This window comes from Anarhichas minor, unplaced genomic scaffold (assembly GCF_050575085.1).
Source record: "Anarhichas minor isolate MPS153535 unplaced genomic scaffold, ASM5057508v1 ptg000011l, whole genome shotgun sequence".
In the NCBI taxonomy this organism is placed as follows: Eukaryota; Metazoa; Chordata; class Actinopteri; order Perciformes; family Anarhichadidae; genus Anarhichas; species Anarhichas minor.
In genome coordinates, this window is record NW_027466457.1 from 9,513,376 (window position 1) to 9,539,659 (window position 26,284).

Consider the following 26,284-nt stretch of genomic DNA (forward strand, 5'->3'; position numbering starts at 1 on the left):
CTTGCCTGGCTGAACGCCGGCTCGCCTGACATCCCTCATCGTTCACCAGCAAGAAACCTTGAGACTTCGCTGTCTCGTCCATATCTCTTCCCCTCTCGCATCCTGACCGTCTCCTCTAGCCCTCTTTTCTCCAGTTTTTCTCTTTTCTCTCATCCCAGTCTTCCTTTCTGTTCATCTTCAGTTACGATTTTCCTCATTTGCTTTTTTGTTTGTGGAGTTTTTTTGTTGGAATTACCTTAATTACGAGACTTCAGCAAGTAACCGGTGACATGTGGAAGAATATGCGGTGTGTTTCTCTGATACAATGACAGCAAGGAGATGTTTATCAAAGACATAAAACACATAAAGCCAAAAACTGCATGCCTAATAAGCCTGTCCTCATGTTTTGAGACTCTTGGTTCGACTCATTAAGTCTCTCTATTGTGAAGAAATCTTGTCTTTACCTTGGATTCCACCTTTACTTATAAATACAGCTAGAAAAGGAGATTGGAAAAAAGTCTTTCTTCTTTGCTGGTCTCCTCTCCACTCACCTGTGATTATTGTAATGATGCCAATTGAAGCCCTCACAAAGGCCCTGGTCTTCGCTGTGTGGAGTGAGAGTGAGCTCCTATCTGACCTTGGAGAACCATTTCTTTTCTAGTCATTGTAAAAGGAAAAACAACAGCATCCTGCGCCCTGGTGAGTCTGTAATTGCAACCGCCAGTTAGACGGGAGCAACTCAACTTCAAACGCGGTTCACGTCGTCAAGGATGTGAGTCAGACGAAGGGAAAAAGAGCAAACGAAAGGAGAACAAGGGAGATTGGAAGAGCGGGTGCAGTTTACAGGGTGGGGAGACAAATCTGAGAGAGAGGAGATTAGAGCAGGAAGATGGAGAGAAGAGGGGGAGAAGATTTAACATGACTTGTGCCCTGCGCTCTTTGTGCCGATATGTCTGAGTCTGCCAAAGCTTATGCTCATTTAGTCCCCCCTTGTATTACCCCAACCCTGCTCATCAGCACCCATCCGATTTTAGTCCCGCAGTAGTTTTTTTGCATCTGTTCATATGTGTGCATATGTGTGCATGTGCATATTAGCGAAATAGCAGAGAGGGTTGGGTCAGCTCTGGAAGGAAAAGCCGTCTGCGTGTGTGTGTGTGCATCTCTATCTGTGTGTGTGTGTGTCCCTCTGCCTGCTTGTCAGTATAAGCCCTGGCCAGGGAGATACAGGCATTAGCAGAGATGAGCCGCAAATAGAGGGGGCAGTAATTGAAGTCTTTAAGAAAGTGAGAGGGGATTAATCGTAGTGAAATGAGCGCCACTGTCTGCTCCCGATGCGCAAAGGGTTAGGCAGAGAGAGACAGAATGGGTGCGGATGGAGGGGTGGGCAGGAGGGAGAGATTGCATACTAAATTGCGATAGAAGGGAAGTGAGAGAGACAGCAGGAGAGCGTGATGAAGCATGGAGAAAGAAAACTGTAAATGAGGCCTTTTTGGAAGCTTGAAGGGATTATCCACCCAAAAAAATAATTATTTTGGGCCTTTCTCCAGCCAAATGGCCTCCCTAGAAAGACTGAGAGAGATTTAGAAGGGTTTGTTTCAGAGAGAGACTGTAGAGAGCAGAATACCAACGACGCATTTATTACTGTATGTCAGTTTGAGAGGGTGGATTACCAGGAATCAGGTTTTAGTACATGCTCCGCTCAGGTTGAATATGTGAGATGAACACATACTCGTGTAAACTTAGCACAACACTGCACATCTTGTTTTTATTACAGTTTAATAGGAATGTTAATAGGGTACAAGAAATATGAGAGAGTTGCACATGCTGGGATTGATAGCTCCTCTCAACATGTTTTGAATCAGCCGACATTGGAGGATTATAGGGCTGAGGAAGGGAGAGAGCAAGGGAGACAGAGTGGGAGTAAGAGGGCCCTTTGATCTGCTTTTAATGGGCTTCATCGTCGAGCTCGGGCTCCAGCCATGGAGCTGAGCATCAGGGCCCACCAGAGCGGCAGCAACAGTCGCAGCCAGTGAACCGCCCAGCACTGTCACACAGGCCACTAAGACTCCAACTTCTGGCGTCAGCATGAAACTTTTCCGTCACTCTGTGAATAGTAAATCCATCTCTAAGTGCCCGGCATTTGGATCCAATGGGAGGAAATTACAGCTTGAGCTCCAAATAAAGACATTTGCAGAGCCATTACGATAGTAAGAAATCTTTTTCTGATAATCCCTCCTCTTTTGATTCATGCTCCGTTGTTTATGAGGGGTTTTAGGTGGGCTTCTCAAATGTAAGCCCCTCTCTCAGAGGAAATTTTAAAACTGCTGCAAGGTTTGAAAGAAACTCTGAAGTTACTTGAAACGAAACTTTTGAATGAGTGTGTTATCTTAGTGTGTTTTATCAGGTGGGACTCATCCTGGATGGAGAATACTGCGGCAGATTATCCTTCTCTTCTGTCTGGAGTAAGGCTGTCTTAAAAAAAAAAACTACCAGAGCAGAGTAAAGAAGCTCAAAGGGATTGAAGGGTCACATGTTCACGAAGGTTAAAGCCATAATGCCAAACCCATCAGGGACTGATTACGAAACAATTTAAAATTCAAATTCTCTAATATGGGCGAGCAACGTAAGCTCTGAAATTTTTCTTATCGAGATAAAACAAAGGGGCACTTTGCTTTATGTTCTAAGTAACTGAATCTTAAATATACAGAAGGGAAGGTTTGATTATCAACTTTGTGTTGTCTGAGTTTAAGTATATGACTTCCACCAAACTGCATTATTTGTCACACCCTTCCTGTCTCTTTTTGTCTGTGTGCATCAGCTAATAAAACACCAAAAACGAATCTATCAAAATGTCCTCAGTTTGATTTATTACGTTTTAAACCTCACCAGCTCCTCCATCTTTTCTAGAACGAAGGTCAAACTCATACAGTACTTTGCAACTTTATGGTATTTTTAAAAAATGTGTATGCAGACTGTATTCTATAGTGTTCTCAGTGATTGAGTCAGAGCCAGTGTGTTTTCTAAAACCCATGTTTGATTCATTAAGTCTCAACACTCACTACCCCCCCCCCCCCCCCCCCCCCCCCCCTCCATTCACATGCCTCCTCCTCTCGGAGCTGTGCATCCCCTGGGAGAGATTGATGGTTGAGTGTGTTAGCTAGGCAGTGGCCACAGATTAGAGCACACAGGCGCCTCTGGGGTGGATGGCGGTTAATTGGCATTGAACCGTTAATCATGGCCGCCCGGCCCTTCATTACTGAACGGAATTAACATCAGCAGCCAGGAGACTGCAGCCGTGGCCGGCCAGGACACTCAGAGATCATTTAAGAATGGGCCCTTTTCGCTGCACGTAATGACTATTACATACTTTTTCCATACAGTTAACGATGCAAAACTGCACTGATAGGAAAAGTTACATGAAGGTTCATACATGCACTTCCACAGCTCTCAATCTGTCTACTAAAACAATGTTGCATACTTGATGTTGCTACAGAACAACTCACAATATTTCCTTTCTTCTTCTCTGTTTCTGTTTCAGCTCCAACCGAGTCCCCATTGAGGCCTAGTCTTGGTGAGCCTGCATGCTTTTCTTTGGATACTATAACCACACAGGTAATTGCAACATTAAATACAAGGTATCATACAGACTGTGCCTAACTGTGAGCATATGGTGTTTTTGTGTAGTGGAGCTCCATGGAAAACACGCTGTGCTGCGTGACGACTTTGACTCTAACCTACAAGGAGAGCTGGACCCGAGCATCTGGTAGGTGAAAATGTTCCGACTCTTCTTGTAATTCAAAGAGTTCAATCACTTTCTAAATCTGCGCTCCCTTGATACTTGCTTTTGTTACAACTCAGTTTCCTCTCCTCTCCTCACAGGTCTGAGTGCAGTAACTGTGAGGTGGGAGAGCAGTGTGGTGTACTGATGCATGGCAGAGCGGTCACTTTCTGTGAGCCCTTTGGAGAACGAGAGCTGGTAACTGCCATGTTTAACCACACTGCCACCGCTGTACATTTTACGGCCCATTGACCATACATGCACACCAACCACTGGGTAGCCACAGCCACAGCTACAGTAAATTACAGCACGCGAGCTGTGACCACAGTAGAATCTAATGTTTTAACATCTGCATCTCTATAAGCTCTGCACAAATGTCTACCCTCTCTAACAAAGAAGGGGATTTTGCCTTGAAATGAATACCTAAAGTATCAGTAAGAAATACAAAAACATTTATTTATATCTAGTCAGTTATTTTCATTATTTGTGTCAGCGGGTTATACAACTTTGTATATAGCAGCTTTTTTTAATCATCTGACAACTTTAACTCAAAATATTTCTGCAAAACTAACTTCTCAAACCGCTGCAGAACACAGACCTTACAGAATGTAACGCATGATGTTACATTTGAAAGTGAAACCAGAAGGAGCTCAAGGGACTTAATATCATCCCATGTTCATTTTACAGTAGTGAAGTACAGTAGTGTCAGGATATTGCCTGACATGCAGTTTGGCACATACGCACACACAAATAATGCCAACACACACACACCCATACACTCATAATGGCTTATCAAGCCATTTCATGCCCTCTTTCTATCTTTACAAAGTTGATTTCAGACTGTTTCGTTTTCTGTAAGAGATGAAAGCCGGTCAGCAGCAGAGACGTGTTCAGTGCCTCATGAGTCTATCTACCTTTCTGAAAAACAGTTGCTTTGTCTGTCACTGTTCCAATTGTTTGATGCCGCCGCCTGGCAGCTCTTCTGTCAAGTGCCACAAAGCGTGCACATCCAGAAACACAGAAACGTTTGCACAGAACGGCTCAAATATAATATCATTGACAATGAGAACGTCTATTTATGTGCACACAGCCTATCTTTTGCGTCTCTCACACTCTCTCTCTCTCGCACACACACACACACACTTCTAGTCTATTTGGGTTTTCTATATGTTATACTCACCTCCAGGGGTTGAAGTCCTCACCCTTCTGCAGAGATGTGGCAATATGTTGAAAACACTTTACAACATTGTTCGTTGGGGATACAGGTGCAACAGACTTCGAACTTTTAACCTGAAAACATCAACAAAACAAAGCTTTTCAGCTTGGTATTAAGTTAAACACACTTTAAGTGCAGTAAATAATTTTGATTTATGATTGAGATTATTTATGGGTGATAACTGTGTGTATCTTCCCCAGACCACTGTACCTCTCAACACTAGCACAGCTTCAGTCCTGCAGTTTGCCCTGGGTGAGTATTAAATCTCTACACACATTGCAAACAATACATGACGACACTGTTCAGATATCTTAGACTCTGTGTGCAACAGTGTTTTGCAGCCAGGACAATAGATCACGTCGTCATCCTCAGGAAATCACCGTGTTTTGTTCCGTTTCTTGCCAGTGTGTTTCTTTTTCCCTCTGCCTCCCCTATCACAGGAATGAATTATTTTAAATATTCTGGAAAGACACCCAGAAGGTCATGGCTGAGTCTTTAGAGAATGTGTCATGTTGTATTTTTCATGTCCACTACACGTATCCACCAATTCTCATGCGAACATGACTGGCAGGAAATAAGAGCACATACTGTAACGACAACCCCTCCTTTGTCTGATCTCTCGTTCTGTCTGGCTGTGCTCTTGTTTGCAGGTCATTAATATGAGTTTGTGATGCAGTAGTGTTGTGTATGGAGAAGTTCAGTAGGGCAGTGCAATGAAGTGGTGGCAGGTTAATGCACGACTGTATTCAGTGGGGATGGGCCGGCACGGCAGGACGTGGACGCTGCACACCGTCAGGTGGTGTAGAAGATGGGGGAGAGCAGGGGAGAGGAGAGTAAAGGCTGGGATGTGGGGGTTAGCCTACTTCGTCCATTAGCCACCTTTGACCCCACCAGCTCCCACAGCACCCTCACAAACCCACATTTTAAAGGCGCAAAAAAAGAGTCTGATCCCACACAAACTTGTCTAGCAGAAACACACAAGAATATGGTCACACATGTACTAACAGTGTCAAGCTGCAGATGGCTATAGAGTATCTGGTCCTACATCAGCTCCTCCCATCACTTCTGCATACTTCTCTCAGCCCTGTTAAGCTGCTGATCTCTTCGTTCCACCAGGACACCGTTTAGACGTCATTTTCCACTTGGCTAAAGGGGGAATGTGGGAGCAATCAGTCAGAAGAAGCCATCACGCCCGGCCTGGCTGCCCCTTAGGGCTTACTAAGGATCATTGCCCTGCTGATGAAATTCAATTGTTGGAAAAAAAAAAAGGAAACAAGCTAACACTTTCAGAAGCTGTTCCCTCAACAAGAGTGTTAACTGTCATATATGTCTGTCCTCTGTGTGCATTTATATTCCCCAGGCTCAGGCTCCTGCCGGTTCAGTTACTCAGACCCCAGCATCACTGTGTCATACAGCCTAAGTGGTAACGCCAACACCTCCGATGACTGGATCACACTGGAGAAGATCAGGTCTCTCTCTCTCTCTCTCTCTCTCCTCTTCTTCCTCCTTCCTCGTCCATCCCACAGTCCTTCCATCTGTTATGAACACCCGTCCTCTCTTTTTTTTTTCCCTCATTCACACCTCCCCCTCTCAATTTGTCATTCCTCTCCTGTTTGTTTCTCTATGATCCCCCTGTTTTTCATCCCTCTATCGCTGCCTCTCTCTGTTTAGTCAGCTCAGAGAGGAGAACAGAGGCATAATGTATTGATGCAGTCTTCTAACTACAATATTTAGCTGCAGTAAGTTATACTTTTGTGTGGACACTCATAAATCAACTACTAACACACTTCCAATACATTCTGAAAGCTGCTCTTTCTCTCTCAGTTTCACTCCACCATAAGGACAAGTAGTGTCTCTCCATATGTGGCTATTTCAGCCTCATTTAAATGATTAATGATAATTATTTAATGCATAAACATGTAGCACTTAATTACGTAAACACAGCCATCACACACAAGACCCTCATGTTATATGCTTCTCCTCCAGAGCCCCTACCAACAGCAGCACCGTCGTCCACCTGCTTCCCCTGCCACATCAATCCAAGGCGGATGGCGTTCGTCTCCGCTGGTCTCAGGAGGTCCCCCATGGCCCCGAAGGCTATGAGTCCTGCTGGGGGCTAGACAACGTGCTGCTGCTCAATGCTGCCCACAGAGCCCCCCTCATGGAGGACAACTTGGACCCTCCAGACACTGCCAACTGGCTCTTCTTCCCTGGAGCTACCGTCAAGGTAAACAGATAAATCAGTGTACATTTACATGGATTCATTGACAAAGAAATATGATAGATGGCCTAATGATCAGTCAAATGAATAAACTGGCTGTTGCCCGAAAGACAGCTTTTCAACTTTTGCTCTGCTGCATGTTAAAGCAGAGTAAATATCATATGAGGAGCAAGAGAAACACATTTCCACATTAAAGACACTGCTCTGCAAAAGTGGTAAACTGTTGCATGTGTTAACGCCTGTGTTGTTATTTGCCAGCATGCCTGTCAGTCCGAGGGCAATGCCCTGTATTTCCATGGCGGTGAGGGAGTGGGCCACAGCTTTGCTACCACCAGAGACATCGACCTGCATCGTGAGGAGGGAAGGAGCTACTGGGAGGAAGACTTTGAAAACCCACCGTCGAAGTAAGCCAAGATGATGGTCTCATTTCTTCCCCCACCCCCTTTATGCCATCATTTTGAACAGATTACACATTACAATTTACAATTGCACATAAGAACACCATGAAATACAACAACACAATTACAGGGAAAGGTCAAACTAGATTAAACTAAATCATTTACAAAGACAACAAAAACCTGTAGTACGACATTATCAAATGCCAATCTATACCGATTTTCAGGTTGCCGGACCTGAGGCAGTCGTATTTCATGGAGTTAAAAGAACAATATATTTACTGAGCCAACTCAAACCCACAAAAACATTATCCTTAATGAATGTAGGGTCAGTTTGGGATGATAATTGATGCAATGATTTAACACCAGGCCATATAATAGCTGGGAATGAGAGAGTTAACACAGAGAGTTTATTTTTGGTAGCATATCAGCGCTCTGGTCTTTCTCTGTGTGTGTGTGTGTGTGTGTGTGTGTGTGTGTGTGTGTGTCTGCACATGCTTTGACACCTGTCACTTGTCATATTGCCAAGCGATGCGACATGCAGCGTGTTGCACAAGTTTAAGTCAAGCATGGGGGCTGACACAGGTGAATGCCATGCCTCTGACTGCTACAGAGACAGCAGTCCATCTGTTCAGAGTGAGACACATGCACACACACACACTCTTGCTTTCAAACACATACTGGACAGCGGACAGCAAGGTAACACAGTCGGAGGCACTGCAAGAGGCAGAGAGATAAAAGAAGGGAGGTGATAGATAGCGTTACTGCCAGAGAGTCATTAACAGACCTCATGCACCAGGTCTGTCAGTACGCTTTTCCATTAATGAGAAGCCTCTAAAACAGGAGGGTATTTCTGCGGCCGCCCCGCACCCTCACACCTTCCTGCAGCATGCCAACAGGCTACACTGCATGCTATCTCTCACCTATCAGGCGTCATGGGCTGACACATGTGTGAGGTACACGGGGAGAGTTTTTGCTTGTGTTAAGGCTACTCTCCACTAAGTGTCATTTAACCCAATAGTGGCCGTGACAGAGACGCAAGGAAAGGAAAGGGGAGCGAAAGAGAAAGAGGCAGTGGAGGTAGAGGAACACAGGAGAGGGCTGACACACTGAGTTAACTTCTGTCACTGCTAATGAGGATCCTCTCTCCACTGTGCAGAAATATGTGTCGGTATTTGCGCGCGTGTGTGTGTGTGTGTGCGCCTGTCCTTCCTGTGTAAGTCCTCTTGCAGGTGATTTATGCTGTATTACTGGCATTGTGTGTTTGTTTACTGGCAAGTTGCAAATTATGGCAACTGTTTACTGACTTGAGTAATACTCCTGGGGGAAATGCTGTTTTAAAGAGGCAATCTATAAACGCAGGTGTTTGCACCCTGCTAGGTCGATTAAGTCTCATTTGGGGTTAATATTTGGCGAAGGTTAAGTGCTTAAGATTTAGCAATAAATGAAGCGCCTCTGTTTGCTTTTCTATTAACTTGACTGTAAATCACATATTCACATTACGTTGTTATTTTCAGGCTTATTTTCCTTCTTTAACTAAACTTACTCTCAAGCATTTATTGTTGTTACTTGTAAACTATATTCAGGCCATAAACCATCTTACTGTGAAAAATATGAGTTTGCACTACTAATTATGTATTTTTACGAGTAGTACATCTTCTGGCATGATTGCTTGAATTTTTAAATTCAACATTTTTCTTTTCTTATTAATGTTGTTGAAATACTGGCACATACTTCATGTACCCCTTATTTTAAATATATAAATGTCTAACTTTTTGCCATGAATATTTTCTTTTACTTACTGAACCTGCCCTCACTGTCTGTTTTTATTACCCAGCTGGGACATAGATGGAGCTGTCTACGGGACCCAGTGTGGAGAGATTGAGTCGGGCTCGACACTAGTGTTTGAGAAAGAGGGCCGGAGGAGAGTGTGCACCCCCTACCTCGACACCACGTCTTATGGAAACCTTCGCTTCTACTTTATCATGGGTACGGAACCCCCCCCCCCCCATTTATTTGTCTTAAGCAATGGTAGATTTGCACACAAGTATGTTACATTGCATAAACATGGTGTGTTTGTGTTCAGGTGGTGGTGATTGTGATCCAGGAGAGTCTCATGAGAACGACGTGATTCTGTTTGGAAGGTCTGAAGGCAGGAGGGAACGTGTGGCCCTCGACACCCTTCCTTACTCTTCTTACAGGGTATTAAAGAATCAAAACTTTGGAATAACTTTTGATTGTGTGTAAAGTATGTGACTTCTGAAAAGTCACTCTGTCATTCTCACAGAAACATGCTTAACTCCTGAACCAGTGCATTCACATTCCCAGTCATTCCATTTGAGCTGAAACTATTGGATGATTAATAGATTTGTGTTCGGCAGGTCACAATCATTTATGTCATTTTTAAGCAGAAATGCTGAATGTTTACCAGCATGTTCCAGCATCTGAGAGGTTTTGCTGCTTTTTTTAATAACAAACTGAATATTGTTTGGTTTTGGACTGTTGGTCAAACAAATCAAGCAATTTAAAAAGATCATCTTCAGCCTTGGGGTATTTTGATTGTAAAAATACTGATGGTTTTTCGCTATTTTCTAATTAGTATCTTCCCTCCGGTCTGATCTGTTCATGCTATCCTCTGTTTCTCCTATGTCAGACTCCTGCGGTGGTATCGGTGGCGCTGCCCACCGAGCTACAAACAACAGTCACCCAGTTCTGCCTGGAGCAGCGGTCGCATGGGGGTGCCAACCGCCATGTATGGGCTGTGGACTTCATGCAGCTGCTCCCTGTGCTGCCTGGCACCCACACGCATGTTGCTCAGTTCTCCGTCAACCTCGGCTGTGGCTCCTACCAGCCTGCCAACAGGTGTGACACATTTTAAAACTAGGTTAGGCAGTGCTTTTATGTGAAAGTATTCTCACTTTTCATGTCAAAATCACGAAATTGGGCTGCAACAAAGGAGAACTCTACATGCCAAGTGAGACACCTTTGATTCACTCAGTTATTTTGGTTCAGGTAGGGTTAATGGTACAAAGAGAACTTAAGGGCACAATGCTTAAATGTTTCTCGCATCTAGAGAAATCTGAAATCAATTGGTCTCTAAGAATAAGAAATTTTAAGGAGTTTGTTAAGATCGTGTTTATTTGATAAGGGACGGGGCACATTAATAAAAACATTGCTGTAAATGCACCAGATTTGAAACTCTTGCACTCATTTCAAGCTTCAAATGCTTTAAATGGGGAGTAAAGGGACAGGCTTTACAATGGAGTCTCGGAAGACATCATTTACTTTTTCTTATCTAATCTAAATTAGAGCACTTGAGTCATTTTACTTTATTTAAAAAAATAAATGTTGAGATGAGACATCTGTTGTTTCCCATTAGCGTGAGTCTGGAGTTTTCCACCAATCACGGTCGCTCCTGGTCTCTGCTCCACACCGAGTGTCTGCCAGAGCTCTGTGCTGGACCCCATCTACCTCACAGCACCATCTACTCCTCTGACAACTACAGCGGGTATGAATGAGTCTGCAGATATTTGTGTGTGACTGTACTTATACGTATGTATCAGTCTGTCAATTTGGATTTATGCATATTGTATTTTGTCTCTCCAGGTGGACCAGAATCTCCATCCCTCTGCCCAACGCTGCCCTGACAGAGACGACACGTTTCCGCTGGAAACAGGCTGGCACTGGATTGGGCAACATGTGGGCTATAGACAATGGTTAGTACTATACATACAGCTCACATGGTGCTCAGTGCCATATAAACCCATTGTTTTTATGTTTAGTTTGACCCCAAACTTGAGCTCCAAAACCTCCTCCATAAGAATATGTTTAGGGTCGCAGACATTTTTTTACTACAGCTTATCTAAGTATCCAAAAATGTATATTTTTGCAGTAAAATAAATTGATTTAATTATCTAATTGTGTAATTTCCATGCCTGTGTTTTGCTTCAGTGTATCTTGGTCCAGCCTGCCTTCGTTTCTGCTCTGGGAGAGGACATTGTTCCCGCACAGGCTGCAAGTAAGGATCTGCTTTTTATTAAACCAAATAAATCCAATGTCTCTCCTTCAAAACAAGTCTGCTCGTTGTCCACCGTATGCCTTCCAGCACCAATCACCATTCAAAGTTAATCAAATTGTATTATGGTTATGATTTATTAATGGATTTTCATTATCACTGTCTTCTTTTTCTCGTTTATATCCTTAACTCATTTTAATGTGTCATGTCTTCCCCTCTTACCTCTCCTCTCTTCTCCTCTCCTCGTCACTCTCTCTCCACCTCCCAGATGTGACCCAGGCTTCAGTGGTCCAGCCTGTGAGCTTGCCTCCCAGACCTTCCCGGCTTTCCTGTCGGAGGGTTTCTCCAGCCCACGCCTCTCCTCCTACCACAGCTTCTCCTCACTTCGTGGGGCTGAGGTCAGCTTTGGTTGTGGGGTGCTGGCCAGCGGCAAGGCCTTGGTCCTCAACAGAGACAGCAGGAGACACTTGGTTACCGCTCCACTGGACAGTTCCCAGGCCAGGTAATGAAGGAACTGATACAGAACAGGATCATGAATGTTTAAAAAACAAAAACATACATACACAAACATAGATATGAGGGAACTCACATGTACGCTCTTGATAAACTTGTACATGAACATGTTCGGCATGCACACAAGCCGATTTTTAATCTGCTGATCTTGCCACAAAAATATTTCTTTGTAAAACTCTGGCTTGTCTTCATCATCTGGCTTTACTTCTGATTGATACTGCAAATGTTCCAGCCAGTCAGCTATCCACACTCCTTCTTCATCAATCCCTCTTTCCCTCATACTCTGGGTCCCTATGCTGGAGATGGATTGTGATCATGGGGGGGGGGACTGCAGATGAGAGGAGAGATGAAAAGAGAGGATGGAAATGTGAGGGAGAAAGATAGAGAGGGAACGGTGAAGTTAGATATGGCATCTGTGTTAGATTGATTATGCCTGTTGCAGCTCTCAGTGTGCCACCTGATGGCCATATTTAATGCCAGTTTCCTGGCTGATTGAGTGAACAGCTGCCTGAAAGAGGAAACAGCATCGTTATTGAAGGCACTGCTCAGCCAAGGACAGAGAGAGCTGGAGGGTGACTGGCAGCCCGAGAAAGATGATGGGAATTACAATAAATATTACATTAGTATAGATGATAATATGTTTGCCAAAACAGAAGAACACATAAAAGGATGGAAACTCGTGCTACTTTAGAACTATGTACAGTTAACACGGACACATGGATGTGAACTCTGGTTCTCATTCTCTCTCTCTCTCTCTCTCTCTCTCTCTCTCTCTGTCTTGCTCTTTATTTCCTTCCACCTCCTCTCATCTAATTTTGCCCTCATTCATTTAATCATCTCATCCATCATCCTGCCACCTCCCTCCCACCTGTCTACTCTGCATGACTCTCTGTTTGTCTACCCTTTTCCCCCTCTCTCTCTCTCTCTCACCTCTCCTTCCTGACTCTTGGTCACCTTACCTTTCCTTCTTCTCATTTATCAACCTGCCCTCTTCTCTTTTTCTGTGTCATTTTTGTTTTTGTTTACACTATGTCCGTCCCAACTGCTATTGCACTCCCCTTCTCACTTTAACCGCCCCTACTGCTTCTTGCTTTAATTGTCCTTCATATTCTTGCTTTCACTCTCTGCAGGTACCTACAGTTTACGCTTCGCCTGGGCAGCCGCAGCACCCTGAGCTCATGTCCTGCCCCAGACCAGCCAGGAGAGGGAGTCCTGCTACATTACTCCTCAGACAACGGCATCACCTGGATGCTGCTGCAGCACTACGCTTACCAAGGCTTCCATGAGCCAAGGTACCTCTTATGTTTAGAGTGTGTGTGTGCGTGCAGACACTTGTATGCTCATGATTCCGCAGAGATACTAAGACTCCATTAACACACACATTTGCGCTGCTAATGGCGTGCTGGAGGTGTAAGCCACTGGGACCCATTGAGTCAGTTAGAGCAGTCTATGTGTGTAATGAAGACAAAGTGGGCTGACTATCTGACTATCTGACTATCTGACCTGCAGGTGCAATTGCAGGTTGTTACTCTTTCAACAAGTATGTTTGTGCAAAACACCAACATACAGGAATCAGTCTTGACAAAGAGAAAGAAAGGTCTTTGTGGCGAACAGATTGGGCAATAAGAATCAAAAGAGTGATGCCAGATGCTGTATTCATAAATCTTGGTTATGTTGACCATCTGCATTTGTGTCAAAAATCTGTTTAACATTGTCCAAACAGACTGCGATTATGCAGGCTTTAGATCCAAGTCAGAGTCTGATTCCCAGTGCAGTCAGCTTGTGTGATTAATTCTAGCTAAAATGTTTGCCATTATGGATACTAACCCCAAATACACGATTCTCACGTTTGTGCGGGTGTGACTATGCACTACTTACTTCAAGCTAACTTGCCATTAATTGTCAATAAAGCTCCGTTTTAATAATCTCTTTCCCCCAACCAGGATTGTGTCAGTTGAACTCCCGGCCGGTGCTCGTAAGTTCGGCGTGCAGTTCCGCTGGTGGCAGCCATACCATTCAGGTCGCGGTCACGATGTGTGGGCCCTGGATGAAATCAGCATGACCTCTGTGCTGTTCAACACCATCAGTCTCGACTTCAGCAACGTGCTGGACGTCACCCAGAGTCTTGGTTTCTATCTTGGCCATGTCCAGCCCTACTGCCAGCATGACTGGACCCTCAGGTGGGAGACTTAATGTTCTGATACAAATACTGTATACTGTATTATTTTTACCTGGATTGTCTTAATTCCTACACAACAAAAGTGATCAGATGCTACAATCACATAACAATTCCACACATAATATTAAGTACGGTATTCTCTCTTCTGACATGTTCTACTCTAGTTTCTCTGGTGAGCCCAGCCCCGGGTCCAGTATTCGTTATGTGGAAACTCAGTCAATGCAGATCGGTGCCTCCTACAGTGTACAGTTCTCACTGGTCATGGGCTGTGGTCGCGAGCCCTCCCCTCACATTGACACTCAGGTCCGCCTGGAGTTCTCCACCAATCATGGCCTCACCTGGCACCTGGTCAAAGAGGTAAGGAGCGTAAACACACAGTCAACTTTGTTCCCCATGTTAAGTGATTGATGACACCCGATCCTTTTTGTTTTCACGGCCAGGCTCACACCGTTGTTTATGACTAAAACTTGTATAAGTCGTCCTCGAGAAAGACAAGGAAACGTATAATTTATTCATGATCATGAATATTGATTTACCCATTACAGCCTCCGTAATAATATGTAAATAATGAGAGTCTTTAAATGTGGCACTTTGTTTCAGATGAGAAATTATTGCAATTACTTTTTATCATCCTACTATTAGCAAATACATGGCAATACTTGAATCAGCAAGCAGATTATCTTCCCATGATTCAACAAAGATTTTCTGCGATCACAACTGGCTCATAAATATTCATAAGGCACCAACGTATCTGCCAAGATTTGTATTGCCTTTGGAATTGAATAGCGCGTAATGAGTCCTCCATCAGTGAATTTTCTCTAATTCTCCCATGTGCATGAAAATGCAGTCATCTGGCAATTGCAGAATGTAACTCATTGAATGTCCTGTCCTTCTAATCCTTGCTTGTGTTCCAGTGTTCAAGGTCAGAAATACTGTAATCCTGCCTTAGCCTTTTATATGCACACACTGAGGGGCTCAGTCCACAGTGACAAATGAAAAACTTTGTTTTATGAATTCTGAGTAATCAACATTAAGCAAAGCCTTTCCCCCCCAAATGAGTATACGATGAAAAGTGTATTTTAATGAAAGCTGTTGTTTCTTTCACCTAGGCCTGTCTGCCTGGCATGACGAGCTGCGCTGAGTTTACAGCTCCCAGTGTCTACCACCCATCAGAGTTCAAAGACTGGAGACGCATCACTTTGTCTCTGCCTCAGAAGACATGGTAAGAAGCTCCCATCTGTACGATAGACATAGAAGACAAGATTCACAAAGTGCCCTCTGGGATATCAAGTCCTCTGATCTGATCTTTTATCTTTCATATCTTTTGTAGTTAACAAGCATAATACACCTGAGATTGAGTCAGATGTATAACATAAAGCTGAAAAAGAGAATCATCACCAGGAATCATCCGCACCTATTACTGTTAATGTCTGCTAAGTATACGTAGACACACACCCCTCACACACATCCATACACAGCCAGGGACATGTGCACAAACTATTTCACATCATATTCTGCTATAAAAAAAAAATGGAACATGTTTTGCTTACTATCAATTTTCACTAAGGCACCGTAACAATGAAATTACTTTTTCTTTCATACAAAATGCCTTAAATGCTCTAACAAAACATGGCAAAACAAGAAATAACATTTCCTTCTGTTCATTTTGAAAATCATCAAGAAAAAAATAGAGATAATAAACAAATTAATAAATATGACATAATATTGTAAACATTATGTCAGTATTTATTATAGATCTGGCACGTTTTAATTGTGGGACAGCAGTGATGTAATTAACGGCGCAGAGAAAATGACCCGAGTGTCCGTGAGTGTTTTTTCATTTTGCTGATGACCTCACTATACAGTCCTCTATATTGTCATCTACATAGAACTCCCTAGATAGTAAGTAGGGAGTAGTGAATGAGTGAGTGATTTAGGACACAACCTGTAATTGCATTGTATAAAGATGATAACACTGTAATGTTTCAGTTTAAAGGGCGACCAGAACTGAAACAAGTCCCTTACTGAACCAGTCATCCTGTACTCACCAGTTCCTGAGGAATACGTGTTCTGTTACAGCCCTAGCTCGCACATATATCAACCCAAACAATCACATAAACCTTCCACACGGAGCACTGTGACCTCCACCTCCATTTCATTCTGCCACCCAGCCCCTAAATAAATTGGCGGTCTAATCTCCCGCAGGGTGTGATGAGAGGTCACAGGGTCATGGCAGTAAATGATAATAAAATAGTCGTGGCCAGTTCTGTATGATCAGGTGGTGGTCTGAGTTGATATGGGTCATCGAAGCAGCGAGCCAAGAAAGCTCCTTCCTATAAAACCCCCAATATACCTGACTATCTACACTTTGACAGCCATTCGTCATCGCTCCACATGCACAAAACTGCAAGGCACTCACGTGCACAAGCATGTATCCACACTGCACACACATTCACATCCACAGCCGACCTTTAACAGAGATTATGTGAGGATGATATTAACCCAGGCACACACACACACACACACACACACACACACACACATAGGTAAATAGAATTTCACACATGCGATAAGGTTAATCTTTACCTGCCAGAACACTAAATCCACAAATCTCTATCCCCAGTAAAGAAGTAGATTAGGGAGTATAACATGATGCTGTGGTTGACATGGTAGCAACCACTGTCAATTTATGAGATCATGTTATGTACTTTTTACATTGTGTTTTTTTTTTAACAGTTATAATGGAGTAGTCACTTACAGCTTCTATAGTATGAATCTAGGTTATTTTTGTGATTGTGTACTTTCTGTGTTCAGGTCCAGTGCCACACGGTTCCGCTGGATCCAAAACTACTATGGAGAGCAGGACGAGTGGGCCCTGGATGACATCTACATCGGCCAGCAGTGTCCTAACATGTGCCACGGACATGGTTGGTGTGACCACGGACACTGCAGGTCAGCTTTCACACACAGACACACACATTAAACTCTTTAAGGATTTTCTTTATCGCTTTTTCAATATTACTCAACTCAAAGGCATAAAAAAATATCTTCTGATTGATGTTTGTGGGATTCTAATTAAAGCAGAGATGAAACCAGAGCAACAATAAGAAGTTCGGCCACTGTCTTCTCTTGTAGGTGTGAAGACGGTTTCTCTGGAACAGACTGCCAGCCCTCCTCCCCCCTCTCCTCCAGTGTACTCTCTGACTTTGAGTCCCAGGATGCACTGCTGGCCACATGGCAGGAGGTGATTGGTGGAGAGGTGGTCACCCCTGACGTTGGCTGTGGGGTGGTCTCATCTGGATCGTCCCTGTACTTCAGCAAGGTAAAACAACTATTAACTGGCCTTCTTCAAGAATGTCAATTGTTTTGTTATTCAGGTATCCAACAAGGTTGACATCATCCACAGATTAAAGTAAAGTTTGGGAGAAATCTATGCCATGTTTTTGTTGAAGATCCAGGTTCAGATCCCAGAACTTTTTTAACAATTTCTTAAGATGACGCTTTTTTTCTAAGAAAGAAATCAGGGACACGTTTTGGTGCAAATACAGATCCAGATTATAAATGTAAACACATTTGGTGTTGTGATAAGTAATTTAGAGGATTGTGCAAACATTCTAGTTTTTCCTGCCAAAAACTGTTGACCTTTGACCTCTGAATTACGTCTACCCTGAAAACATATGGATTGTATTTAATCCTTCCATGATTTTACAGAATAATTTATTCTTACTGGATGGAGGGTCCACGCAATTTTCAGTCAGCTCTGTATTGTATCAACCACATCATATTTCCAAATTAGCAAACATAGCTGGAACTATCTACTTATTGCTGCTGTCACCAGGAAACAGCCTCCAGGATTGGCAAAACAAAGTTTCCATTTAAGGAGTTTGTTGCCCAACACAAAAAATATTTGAATCATTGAAAAATTGCCATGATACAGTGTGACCCTTGGAATATAAAAAAACAACACACTAAACAGTATGTGTTGCAGCTCCTCGGTGATCATTCCTTGTGTGTTGTCAGGCTGGACTGAGGCAGCTGGTGAGCTGGGACCTGGACACTGAATGGGCGGAGTTTGTGCAGTTCTACCTGCGGGTGGGCGGAGACTGTGCCGAGTGCAACCAGGCAGACAGCAGGGAGGAAGGAGTGCTGCTGCAGTACAGCAACGACGGAGGCATCAACTGGGGCCTCATCGCTGAGATGTACTTCACTGACTTCACAAAGCCTCGGTGAGAAACCTGAAGAAGAAAATGAATGTGGCTGTGAGGTTTGCATTTTCGGAAGAGAAAAGTCAATAATCTGTCTCTTCTTCCCTTCTCAGCTTTGTCCACTATGAGCTTCCCTTGGCCTCTAAGACACCCTGCACAAGGTTTCGTTGGTGGCAGCCTCTTCACTCTGGGGACGGTTATGACCAGTGGGCAATCGATGATGTCATCATTTTGTCAGAGAGGGAGAAACACATCATCCCCATGGCCAATCCAACTCTACCACAGGTCAGGAATCTATTTCAACAGTTTTTCCTTTAACTTGTCATTTGTTCTCATCTTGAGATATTATATATGTATTTTCTTGTTGAGGAAAGTGTAGAACAGCCATAAATCTTCCCTAAAATGTATCCATTTATCTTATGATAAATATGCTTTGCTGCAGACACTGGTACCTGTAACGCCTCAATACACTTGGGTGTCTTCTGTCTCTACAGAACTTTTACGAGAAGCCAGCATTCGACTACCCTCTGAACCAGATGAGTGTGTGGCTGATGCTGGGTAATGAAGGCATGGAGAGGGAAAGCAACAACAGCTTTTGTGCCTCAACGCCCTCTGCCATGGTGTTTGGGCGCTCCGATGGGAACAGGGTGGCCGTCACCAGAGACCTGGCCCTGCGCCCTCGCTACTCACTTCAGTTTAAGGTACTCACATGGAAAGTTAAAAAACTAGAAAGGCATTTTTAAGGTGCAGTTTTGAAAAAACATGCACTCAATACCAATTAACCAGAATTAAGTTGTTCTTTCATTTTCTGTCCACTGTTTCCCCTACTAGTTGAACATAGGCTGCGAGTCAGAGTTCAGCGCGTCGGCTCCAGTCATGCTGCAGTACTCTCATGATGCCGGTCGCACCTGGGCGCTTATCCGAGAGGGCTGTTACCCAGGAACCCCAGGGGCAGGTGTCTGTGAGGGCAGTGGTCGTGAGCTTAGAGAGCCCACTGTCTACAACACTGGAGACTATGAACAGTGGACCAGGGTCACTGTGGTCATACCACGCAATGTTGCAGCCAGGTAGCTATGGTAACAGGCATGCAATTGGATTTGCAACAATGTAATAGGAATTTTAATCCTCAGACACATGAGGGGCGAATTCACAGAAGGATTGTGGGGCTTTTGCGGCGGCTAAACCTGCAGAAACAAAACTAAAGAATCTTTTAAAAACAGTCGCAAAGGGTGAAATTCACCCCAAACTGCCCTGCCAATCACATGGCATCTTGGTGCTCCTGTGCTATTTGCACATATTTAAATGAGGTGATATTCATACATTTGGCACAAAATCCGCCCCTTTCTATTTAAATTAGCTTCCTTGCAAAAACAGTCCAATTCATAAAGATCTGCGCTACTAGCCACACACAACTACAGTGAAATTATTAGCGTCTTCGGAGAGTTAGTTGGGGGTTAGTTGCATTTATAAGGGGTGTTTGCTCAAACTCCTTTATTTTGGGAAGCAGTGACATGATAAAAAGACATTTTTGAAAAAATTTCAAAATGAATGAATAAAGCTCTCCTACATATGATTTTTAAAAACAAATGAGAAAAAGAATGATAAATAAGATTACTATACAAATGAATAAACAAATTATTTCTTCCCTCCTTTCTCAAATCCTGGGCTTACATTTGTCCCTTTCCTCTCTCTTAATTGCCTTCAGGAGGTTTGGATGGAAGTAGCACTCTGGCAAGCCCCTCCTGACAAGACCTCTGGCTCAGGCTGATTCTCCCCCCTCACAATCGACTCATTGGCTTCAGGCTCATTTATAATTTGCCACATAGATAATTGCAATCAGATGCAAAAGAAGGGAAAATTGCACTCGGCTGCAAAACTTTATGGACGTATTTGCGCTGTAATGTCATTACAGTATCTTTTGTGAATCTGATCTTGAGACGGGGCAGATAGCAGTTGCAAATGATGCACTATTCATGGTGCTATCAGCGGACACAAGCCATTATTTGTGAATTCGCCCCAGAATATGTATTTGTTATAGACTGGTCAATTTAAATGTCTGTATTTAGCTCTTTCCCTTACCCCCTTCCCCTCATTTTCACAGTAAAACCAGGTTCCGTTGGTTCCAGGAGAGCAGCATGTACAGAGATGCCCCACCTTTCGCCCTGGATGGGGTCTACATTTCTGAGCCTTGTCCAAACCACTGTGGGGGACATGGAGATTGTATCTCTGGAGTCTGCTTCTGTGATATGGGATACACAGGTACAATTACAGATAGAGAAGGGAAAACGATGAAACTGAAAGCAATAAAATAGATAATATTTTCCATGTATCTTTATAAAATATACCTTCTGATTCCCTATGTTATTCTCTAGTGGAGCAGGATAGTTGTGTCCCATCGGTAGCCTGTCCCACAGAGCTGACCGAGGGCTTTGAGGGGAAGCTGAGCCCTCTCTGGCAGAGCCTAAGTGGGGGACAGATTGGAGGTGGATGTGGCATCATTGGTGAGGGCAAAGCTCTGTACTTCAGTAGTCCCGGGAGGAGAGAAGCACGCACAGTGCCTCTAGACACCACCAACACACGGTGAGGGGGATTCACACCTATAAATCTCTTATTTGGACGCACTGGAGACCAATTCAATCGGTGGCTGTTTTTTTGTTTTATGTGAAACTGAAATTTAGTTGTTCCCGTTTACACACAGGTTGGTTCAATTCTACATCCGAATTGGCAGCAAGAGTTTGGGGCCCACTTGCACCAGGCCTCGGTCCCGCAACGAAGGTAATTCTAACATGCTGTATTAAGGCCCTCTGCTGCATTCATGTGGCTGTTCCTCAACAGTGCAGTGCAACGAGCAGCTCCACATCCGATCTGATCAGTTCACCACTGGCTTGTCTCATTTGTTCCTTCTCACCGTTTGTCTTTGATATGCCCTGTGATTGAGCCAAGGCTGTGTAGGTTCAGATCTGGTCCTCAGTGTCTGTGTTTTTTTCGAGTGGCGAATCAAAGTCTAGTGTTGTCTGTTCTAGTCTGTTCACCAGTCAGCAGATTGTGGATCTCTAGCCTGCAGCAGTGCTGAAGGCTCAGTCTGATCGTTCCTGCAATGTCAAATAAAACACTGCCGGCCTCCTAAACAGCTTATCTCAAAAAAAATTATATTTTTAATTTTACGTGCGGTTAACTTTACTTAATGCTGTATCCATATCTATGCAAAATGATTTCCCATCTAAAAGTTCTCTCCACTCTGCTTTTTGTTCTGTGATTATAGGCGTCATTATCCAGTTCTCTACCAACAATGGTATCCAGTGGCAGTTCATCAGGGAGCTGGACTTTAGTTCCTTCCTAGAGCCCCAAGTGGTGACCATCGAGCTGCCACCTGCTGCCAAAACCCCTTACACAGTATTTCGGTGGTGGCAGCCACAGCAGGGTAAGTGCATAATCAGGGTGCACAATACTACAGAAAAGCACCGAAAATTACAATATTATTTTTAAAATCACAGCTTTAGCATTGTTTACATGTTTATTTGTCTCTCTCTCCATCCTTGCAGGGAAACACTCTGCCCAGTGGGCTTTGGATGATGTCTTGATTGGTATGAACGACAGCTCCAGAACAGGTTTCCATGACAAGTTCGACGGCATGACGCCTCTGAGGCACAACTGGTACCGCATTCAGGGTGGGGAAGTGACTGTGGACTGTTTATCTCTGGACACAGCACTTACCTTCAACTCCGAGGCCATTGATAGTGAGTTACTCGAAAACATTACCGCTCATAAGTACATACATTTAGTGAAGAGGGTTTGTGACCGCAGGGTTGGGTGTTGTAATTCCTCGACTGGCTCAGAAAGCTGTGTGCATGGACAGTGAAGGAGTAACTCCCTCGACACTCACTGTCAAGTGGCCCCTGACTAAGACACTTCACACCCAACTGCTCCAGCGAATCTGCAGTGTTCACAGTGAGCAGCCCAGTGTGAATGTGTTGAAGTGAATGTGCAGCAGGATGTGGCAGAAGCATATACACAGCCATGCATATGCACATCTAGTAAACCACCACACACTGTATGTTCACATACTCGGCAAAAGTGTGCACATAGATGGCTGCACGGTGAAATCATAGTGTTACCCACACAAAGGGCTGAAATTGAATCACCAATTTGCTGTGGCGCTGTGAGTCCTGCATTATTAATGAGAGCAAACCTGAATGAACATCCTGCTTGTTATTTATGCTTGCACCAAGCTGTGAACGGATTTACTTTGGACAAATATTACATTACAACAGGGCCCATTCATCAAGCGTTCAAAGCCGGATCCATTTGGCAACAAATCTATGAATATAAAGCTCCCATGTCCCTGTGTGAAAACAGGAAGCACTGATTGTCAGACTCTATGGCTGTTCACGTATGCGCTGCAACCTGTACAGTTCATTGTACCTGTTTACAATGAACTCCTATACCTACTATTTTCAAAGCTATACTTGCATTTAGACTTTGTGTTTTGGGTGTACACTTTTCACTTCATGTGGCATTGATGTGGAAATTAGAAAAATCGTTTTTTTTGTTGTTTTCTGTTTAGGGTCAAAATACATAATTCACCCCAGAGCCTATTTCATCACGGTAACGGCGGGGCCACAGAATTTGGCGGAATCAAAGTTTAAAATCGAACCAGGCACATACAAGTTAATATTGTTTCATGGTAACCTAGTGTGTAAACTACAATCAGATTATAGTAAATACCTGTAAGTGTGACGCTTTGTTTTTCTCTCTGTCTGCAGAGAAGCCAAGATATGCAGAGAGCTGGGACTTTGAGGTGTCAGGCTCGTCATTCCTGCAATTTGAGTTGAGTATGGGCTGCAGTAAGTCCACCTCTTTCTCCCATGGCGTGCGACTGGAGTACTCCACAGACTGCGGTCATCACTGGTCTCTCATCACCCCAGAGTGTGTGCCCCCAGCCATTGGCTGCGCTGGTTATACTCAGAGTTCCATCTATACCTCGACCCAGTACAAACACTGGAGGAGGATCACCGTCTACCTTCCCAGTGCTGCTAAGTACGTGTGTTTTATACCCAATATTAGTAGATAGTATTGGTATATTTTCTGGAAGTGCATGAACTCCCGAAGCTAAGTAACGTTCTTATGCATCCCTTAGCTCCCCCAGAACTCGGTTCCGTTGGATCCAAACCCACTTCACCCCAGGGGCAGAAGGATGGGCTCTAGATAACGTGTTACTTGCCCCTGGCTGCCCCTGGATGTGCTCTGGACACGGTCTGTGTGACAATGGACGCTGTTTGTAAGTTAAACAGACTTCTCTGCTCAGCTGATGAATTCTAACGTTTCGTCATTTTTACACTTATTTTCTGACTTCATGTAAACGTTACCGTTACTTTCACACAGGTGTGACAAGGGTTATGGAGGGGCCCACTGTGTGCCTTTGACCCACCTGCCATCTGTGCTGAGAGAGGACTTTAATGAGAACCTGCAACAGGAGACGTGGCCTGAGGTGTACGGAGCAGAGAGGGGAACTCTGAGCGGAGAGCCTCTTAAATCTGGCACTGCCCTTATCTTCAAAGGGGTATGGGTCCTTAACACCATGCAGAAAACATCCAAAGCAATAACAATACAGTTAAATCACACAGACACAGCTTGATATCTTTAGATCACTGACTCCTCTTAGCTGACAAAGAATGTAATCCTCGTCTGTTTGTTTGCAGGATGGTCTGCGAATGATAGTGTCGCAGGATCTGGACTGCACCAACACTCTCTACATCCAGTTCTCCTTCAAATTCATCACTAAAAGTAAGATATAACTTCTTTATTTCTTGGTATAGCTGCACTTTCGATCATAATAGGATGTTGTCATAATAGTTTTTCTTCTGGGCTTTTCTAGGTGTCCCAGAGCGCTCCCATTCAGTGCTGCTGCAGTACTCTGTGAACGGAGGAATCAGCTGGCTGATGTTGGATGAGTTTTATTTCCCAGCTTCCACTGACACTCTGTTCCTCCACCTGCCGCTGCCAGCCAGCGCTCAGACCAACGCCACCCGCTTCAGACTCTGGCAGCCCTACAACAGCGGTGAGTGGACACATTGTGTGGTTGCACACTAGAATTCACACAATCTGTGCTCTTGCGTACCTTGTCCGTTTCTTCAACACATGCACTCACTTCGTGCGGCCTGAACCAGTAGAATCAGTGTGTAACAATCTCCGAAATATGTTATCCTTCAGGTAAGAAAGAGGAGGTGTGGGTCATAGATGATCTCATCATTGATGGCAGCTCCCTACACAACCCACCGATGGTGATAGACAGCTTTGAGGAAGGCCCCAATGAGTCCAACTGGTTGTTCTTCCCCGGGGGAAACACGGGCCTCTACTGTCCCTACCAGAAGACTGGACTGTAAGAAAAACAGTTTTTAATGTTGACAATGGCTTGACAGTGTTTCTGATTTAATCTGTGAACCAAATAATGATAAAACTTGCAAAAAGATGCTTTTACCCTTGACTAATCTCTGTGTTTGTGTGCGTGTGTGTGTGTGTGTGTGTGTGTGTGTGAATGTTTCAGGGAGGAGGATGAGTCAGCCATGGTGTTTGTCTCCAGCGAGCTTGGCGAGCACTCCATTACCACCAGGGACATTGACGTAAATGAGAACACTATCATCCAGTTTGAGGTACACAAACACAGCCTTGATGACTCCTTTTCCAAAGCAACAATAACTCACACTCAATCAAAACATAAATCATGGCTCGTCATGTGTATATTGATGTTTCTCCAGATTAATGTTGGCTGCACAGCTGAAAGCAGTTCCTCCCACCCAGTGCGTCTTGAGTTCTCACGGGACTTTGGTGCCACATGGCACCTTTTGGTGCCCCTGTGTGCCGGTGGGCCCCACCCCTCCTCACTGTGCTCCACGGAGCTCCATCCTGCCAGCATCTATTTCCCTGGTACAACTCAGGGCTGGAGGAGGGAGGTCATTCACTTTGGCAAGCTTCGCCTCTGTGGGTAAGGACCAGATACATCCTGAACAGCAGATGCATAAATGAAAACAAGGGGAAACGTTTTTCAAATTATTTCTATATGCAAGATAATATGTTGATAGTATCTGTCTGCCTCTCTAAGCCTTGCACTTTGACCTCCATACAGGTCAGTGAGGTTCCGATGGTATCAAGGTTTCTTTTCAACTGGTTCTGCTCCTCCAACATGGGCATTAGACAACATCTATATTGGCCCGCAGTGTCAGGACATGTGTAACGGCCACGGGACTTGTGTGGGGGGCAGCCACTGTGTGTGTGACCCCAGCTTCTCTGGATCTGACTGCTCTGTACCTGACACCCCCAACCCTGATTTCCTCAAGGAGGACTTTGAAGGTACACCAACATACCGGCACAAAAAGCCATCAGGGAATAACAGTTTATCGAAAATGTATGTGTGTGACGGAATCTGTGTAGTATTCATTGCTCAGTCAGAGTTAGCAGAATTCCCTGAGATTCTGAGAGCTATCATGTGGTCATTGCATGTTTACAATAGCTTGAAGCCGGCGTATTTTCCTGAAATTAAATGTGTTATGCCCTTAAATATATTTGGTTTTTGATATTTAGTTTCAACTAGGATCCCATTTACCCAATGACTTTTTATGACTTTTCTATGATTGCAGTCGTGTACCTTAATTTATACTTTTACATACATATCTTCAATTAATGCTCCTGTTTTTATTAGTATTTTTAAAGCATTTTATGACATTATTTCAAGAAGTGTTCAGTAAATAGAGGTCTTTAGTTTTTTTAGAACAGTTATGATGGATTT

The 26,284-nt window shown here is 44.0% G+C and overlaps 1 protein-coding gene across 1 annotated transcript in view; it reads left to right on the forward strand.

Annotated features, from left to right (window-relative positions):
- The window catches only part of reln (reelin), an 88,317-nt gene that overhangs the window by 49,648 nt on the left and 12,385 nt on the right, over positions 1–26,284 (forward strand). Inside the window, exons 5-42 of the mRNA XM_076089946.1 lie at positions 3,518–3,550; positions 3,664–3,742; positions 3,859–3,955; positions 5,174–5,225; positions 6,334–6,442; positions 6,960–7,200; positions 7,453–7,598; positions 9,427–9,578; positions 9,676–9,791; positions 10,243–10,451; positions 10,969–11,097; positions 11,196–11,305; positions 11,541–11,607; positions 11,873–12,106; positions 13,248–13,409; positions 14,061–14,297; positions 14,461–14,653; positions 15,406–15,518; positions 17,111–17,248; positions 17,432–17,618; positions 18,317–18,522; positions 18,615–18,786; positions 18,996–19,202; positions 19,333–19,568; positions 20,603–20,760; positions 20,874–21,081; positions 21,200–21,276; positions 21,764–21,922; positions 22,044–22,238; positions 23,265–23,538; positions 23,639–23,779; positions 23,884–24,061; positions 24,201–24,285; positions 24,377–24,559; positions 24,712–24,880; positions 25,046–25,151; positions 25,257–25,483; positions 25,625–25,848. Coding sequence (XP_075946061.1) covers positions 3,518–3,550; positions 3,664–3,742; positions 3,859–3,955; positions 5,174–5,225; positions 6,334–6,442; positions 6,960–7,200; positions 7,453–7,598; positions 9,427–9,578; positions 9,676–9,791; positions 10,243–10,451; positions 10,969–11,097; positions 11,196–11,305; positions 11,541–11,607; positions 11,873–12,106; positions 13,248–13,409; positions 14,061–14,297; positions 14,461–14,653; positions 15,406–15,518; positions 17,111–17,248; positions 17,432–17,618; positions 18,317–18,522; positions 18,615–18,786; positions 18,996–19,202; positions 19,333–19,568; positions 20,603–20,760; positions 20,874–21,081; positions 21,200–21,276; positions 21,764–21,922; positions 22,044–22,238; positions 23,265–23,538; positions 23,639–23,779; positions 23,884–24,061; positions 24,201–24,285; positions 24,377–24,559; positions 24,712–24,880; positions 25,046–25,151; positions 25,257–25,483; positions 25,625–25,848 — 6,009 coding nt within the window. The remainder of the gene's footprint in view (positions 1–3,517; positions 3,551–3,663; positions 3,743–3,858; positions 3,956–5,173; positions 5,226–6,333; positions 6,443–6,959; positions 7,201–7,452; positions 7,599–9,426; positions 9,579–9,675; positions 9,792–10,242; positions 10,452–10,968; positions 11,098–11,195; positions 11,306–11,540; positions 11,608–11,872; positions 12,107–13,247; positions 13,410–14,060; positions 14,298–14,460; positions 14,654–15,405; positions 15,519–17,110; positions 17,249–17,431; positions 17,619–18,316; positions 18,523–18,614; positions 18,787–18,995; positions 19,203–19,332; positions 19,569–20,602; positions 20,761–20,873; positions 21,082–21,199; positions 21,277–21,763; positions 21,923–22,043; positions 22,239–23,264; positions 23,539–23,638; positions 23,780–23,883; positions 24,062–24,200; positions 24,286–24,376; positions 24,560–24,711; positions 24,881–25,045; positions 25,152–25,256; positions 25,484–25,624; positions 25,849–26,284) is intronic.